The sequence below is a fragment of the Mandrillus leucophaeus genome, unplaced genomic scaffold, assembly GCF_000951045.1.
Source record: "Mandrillus leucophaeus isolate KB7577 unplaced genomic scaffold, Mleu.le_1.0 Scaffold115, whole genome shotgun sequence".
In the NCBI taxonomy this organism is placed as follows: domain Eukaryota; kingdom Metazoa; phylum Chordata; class Mammalia; order Primates; family Cercopithecidae; genus Mandrillus; species Mandrillus leucophaeus.
In genome coordinates this window covers 5,652,948-5,657,384 of record NW_012099765.1, presented here as the reverse complement: position 1 = coordinate 5,657,384, position 4,437 = coordinate 5,652,948, and the positions used below count along the sequence as shown (strand labels likewise).

The 4,437-nt window shown below is 41.4% G+C and overlaps 1 protein-coding gene across 1 annotated transcript in view; it reads right to left on the bottom strand.

The window, feature by feature from the left end:
- RARS (arginyl-tRNA synthetase) overlaps window positions 1-4,437 on the bottom strand; it is a 37,715-nt gene that overhangs the window by 6,712 nt on the left and 26,566 nt on the right. The window contains exon 12 of the mRNA XM_011997882.1: window positions 2,298-2,403. Within this exon, the coding sequence (XP_011853272.1) occupies window positions 2,298-2,403 (106 nt within the window). The remainder of the gene's footprint in view (window positions 1-2,297; window positions 2,404-4,437) is intronic.

The following is a 4,437-nucleotide window of genomic DNA, read 5'->3' as shown; positions in this document are numbered from 1 at the left end:
TCTCGCTCTGTCACCCAGGCTGGAGTGCAGTGGCGCGATCTCAGCTCACTGCAAGCTCCGCCTCCCGGGTTCACGCCATTCTCCTGCCTCAGCCTCCCCAGTAGCTGGGGCTACAGGTACCCACCACCATGCCCGGCTAATTTTTTTGTATTTTTAGTAGAGACGGGGTTTCACCATGTTCGCCAGGATGGTCTCGATCTCCTGACCTCGTGACCCGCCCGCCTCGGCCTCCCAAAGTGCTGGGATTACAGGCGTGAGCAACTGCACCTGGCCCTCCTTGGCAATTTTTAATAAAGTTAAGCATAAGACAACCCTACAACCCAGCAATGCCATTCCTAGATATATATCCAAAAGAAAAAGCACATGTACCTCTAAAAGAGCTTGAACAACAATGTTCACAATACCTTTGTATTCAGAACAGCCAACAACTGGAAACAATCCTAATGTCCATCAATAGGAGAATGGATAAACAAAATGTGGCACCTTCATATATCAGAATATCATGCAGCAATAAAAACAAATGAACTACAGCTGGGTGTGGTGGCTTATGCCTGTAATCTTAGCACTTTGGGAGGGCAAGGTGGGTGGATTGCTTGAGCCCAGGAGTTCCAGCCTCGGCAACATGGCAAAACCCCATCTCTACAAAAAATACAAAAATTAGCTGGGTATGGCAGTGGGTGCCTATAGTCCTAGCTACCCGGGAGGCTGAGATAGAAGGATCACTTGAGCCCAGGAGGTCAAGGTGTGGTGAGTCATGATCTTGCCACTGCACTCCAGCCTGAGTGACAGAGTGAGACTCTGTCTCAAAAACAAAACAAAACCGAAAACATACGAACTACTGATGCACATGGAAAAGGGCACATACTATGTGATTTCATTTATATGAAATTCCAGAATAAGCAAAAGTGATTTATGGTGATAGGAAAATTTCTGGGGTGATGGAAATATATCTTGTGTTCTAAGGCATATATATGTAAAAATTTATTAAGCTGTGCATTTTACCATACACATTTAAAATTAACTTAAAAAAAATACTAGCTGGGGTGGTTAAAAAGAGTCAAAGCAATTTTTGTCATCAGGCAGACTAACAAACAGCTAGATGACTAAATTTCCCACTTTTCTTTTTGAGACAAAGTCTTGCTCTGTCGCCCAGGCTGGAGTGCAGTGGCTTGATCTTGGCTCACTGCAACCTCTTTAACGTTTAAGCGATTCTCCTGCCTCACCCTCCAAAGTAGCTAGGATTACAGGCACGTGCCACCACACCCAGATGATTTTCGTATATTTAGTAGACACGGGGTTTCAGCAGCTTGGCTAGGCTGGTCTTGAACTCCTGACCTCGTGATCCACCCGCCTCAGCTTCCCAAAGTGCTGGGATTACAGGTGTGAGCCACTGCACCGGCCTAACTTTCCACTTTTCATCTGACTATGCCAGATGTGCCTAGACCAGTGATTTAGCTGGACCATGGGGGCAGATTCCTTATGGCTTGGTGCTGTCTTGGTGATAAGAGTTCTTGTGAGATCTGGTCATTTAAGTGTGTGGTACCTCCTCCCCCTACCCTCTCTCTCTTGCTCCTGCTTTAGCCATGTGAAGTGCCTGCTTTCCCTTTACCTTCCCCCATGAATAAAAGTTCCCTGAGGCCTCCCCAGAAGCAAACTGATGTTGGTGCCATGCTCCTACAGCCAGAAGAACCAAGAGCCAATTAAATCTCTTTTATAAATTACCCAGTCTCAGGTATGCGTGACCTCTCTACTGTTCTAAACTTTAAAAAAAAAAAAAAAAAAAAAGTTCTTGTTGACTCTTCTTTTTCATTCCTCCAAATTCCACACAAACTGAACCACAGTCTTTTCTAAGGGAGCTATGAAAGGCCATCATGTTGCCTGCTCTGAAGGTTCATCAGTGGCCTTGGGTGACAAGAACTGACTGCTATGACCACTCTACAAATGCTCCAAAGAAGGAGCACGGCACATGTAGACTCTGATGTGAGCTGAAGAATCAAACCCATTCAGTCTGCAATATTCTCCCATCACTGGGAACTGCTGTTAAGCAGCACAGATACTAAGCTACATTAACAAAGGAGGAAAACGTCAAGGTCTTTTTTAATTGCCAAGAACTATATTTTCTAAATAAATGCTCAGCAATTCACAAGATAAACTTACTGTGCAATAAAGTCAGAGCAATATAAGCCTTGTCCTAGGTGGGACTGACTCCTTATAATTCTCCTCAGTTCTCTCAACAAAAACAAAAATGAAAAATCACAATGCTTGATACACATTATGCCAATAAGGCTTGGGATTACCTTGTCTCTTTCTTTTTCCTTCAACTTGTCCATGGATCGTTTTAGTCCTTCTCCCATAAGGTCCATGAGGCGCACTGTTTCACCCGCACGTGTTTTAAACTTTTTCCTAAAAAATGTAAAACCCTCAATCAGATTTTGAAACAGACTTTTCAACTTAGAAATCTTTGAAAATGAAGGTTTGAGAGACCTGACCACAAACTTCAACATGTTTCAAATCTCTAAGGTATATGTTGCCCCTGAGAACTATTAAGAGAGGGTTGATGCCAACGTTAACAATGCCTTATGCCAGTCATCAAGCGAGTAGAGTACTAAATGAAACACTGTGCTTTCAAGTGCTTTTCATCTCTAGCCCTCAACGCAAAGCATCCAATGCTCTAGCCCTCAACAGCTCTCTCTACATATTTACCTTCAATAAATTTCCTAACAGAGAAAGAAGGTATTTGTTCATTTGTTCACTTTCTTGGAATACAAAGTTTGGCTTAGATGTTTCACCTTTTTAGAAAAATTACTAATCAAAATATATGTTTCTAGAATTGCTGGGAAAGTCAGGAAATTCTTTGATGAAATCTCACTTGAATTTCTCTGTATACTAATTCCTCTTGTTCAGTGGTAACCAAGCCTTGATTCATACCAGAATAGCCTCGGCAAGGTTTAAAAAAGATGTTTGAGCAGCCAGTTGTTTGCTTGCTTCATTCACTCATTTATTTTTAGAGACAGGGTCTTGCTCTGTCACCCAGGCTGGAGTGAAGTAATATGACCACAGCTCACTGTAACCCTGAACTCCTAGGATTAAGTAATTCTTCTACCTTACCCTGCCAAGTAGCTAATTCTATAGGTGCGAGTCACCACACCAGGTTAATTTTTTAATTTTTATTTTTTGTAGAGATGGTATCTTCTCGCTATGCTGCCCAGGCTCCTATCAAACTCCTGGTCTCAAGTGATCCTCCCACCTCAGCCTCTCAAAGTGTTGGGATTACAGGCTGGAGACACTGCACCTGGCCCAGTTGCTTTAAAAAAAAAAGAAAAGAAAAGAAAAGAAAAAAGAGAAAAAAACCCCAGGATGCTAGGGTCCTGTTCAGATCTACTGCAATCAGAATCACTATGGATACGGCAAAAGGACTAATAAGCACTGCCCTGGGCAGCTGCTGTTAAAAAAGCATTTTGAGAAAATTGAATTATACCTATTAAACAAAAAAGTTTACATAACACCAAGGATATAATATCATTTTCCTTTTTTTGGGGGGAGGGGGGTTAAAAAATCCCTCAAAAATTAACAATGAAGCATGCTTTTCTAACACAAAGAGTACCAAAATGAATGTGCTACTTTCTGTTAAAGTTTTATTTCCAGAGCTTGCCTAAGCAAGAATCTACTTGCCCTGTAAAATTCTGCTTATACAGAATTAAAACTCCTTTATTATCCCACAAATGCACTATATATTTCCATAGCTTTATGCCATACACTCAAGTGTCCAACTTTCAAATTTCTGATAAAATGAAACTCATCATGAAGACCAGTTCAAAATGCTAAAGAAAACCTTCCTTAATGTTTCAACTTTGCAATTACTGTTCCTTTCAGTTACTCCCTACCTGTGCCTGCCTTGAATTTTTGTTTTTGTGTTGGTCTGTTCTGACTAGTGGCTCTACAATGAGGGATGCATATCTGAATACCAAGAGAGCTTTAAAAAAAAACACAGATGACTAATACCCACTTTAGACCTAATAAGTCAGCAACTCCCACAGCAGGCCTTGCATGCGTATTTTCACAAGCTCCACAGGAAACTGTTCTGCTCTAGATGATAGCCTCCTTCAGAGAGGAGGTCATGTTCTGTGTATCTGTGTGTACACATTGTGCAGCATCCAACCAACACCATGCACAGCACATACTCAATAAACAGATATACAAGGAATAGCAGGAAGATGATGAAATAAAATTTGTTTATCACTCAAAAAATTAAAACAGAAAATGTCATTTAAAAATAGCAGAATCTGTAAGCATTAAAAAAACTAACAAACCTTTTTTTAAGTCCCATCCCCCTCTGTGAGCATTTTTTTTTTTTTTTTTGAGGCAGAGTCTCACTCTGTCTTTCAGGCTGGAGTGCAGTGGCACAATCTCAGCTCACTGCAAGCTCCGCCTCCCGGG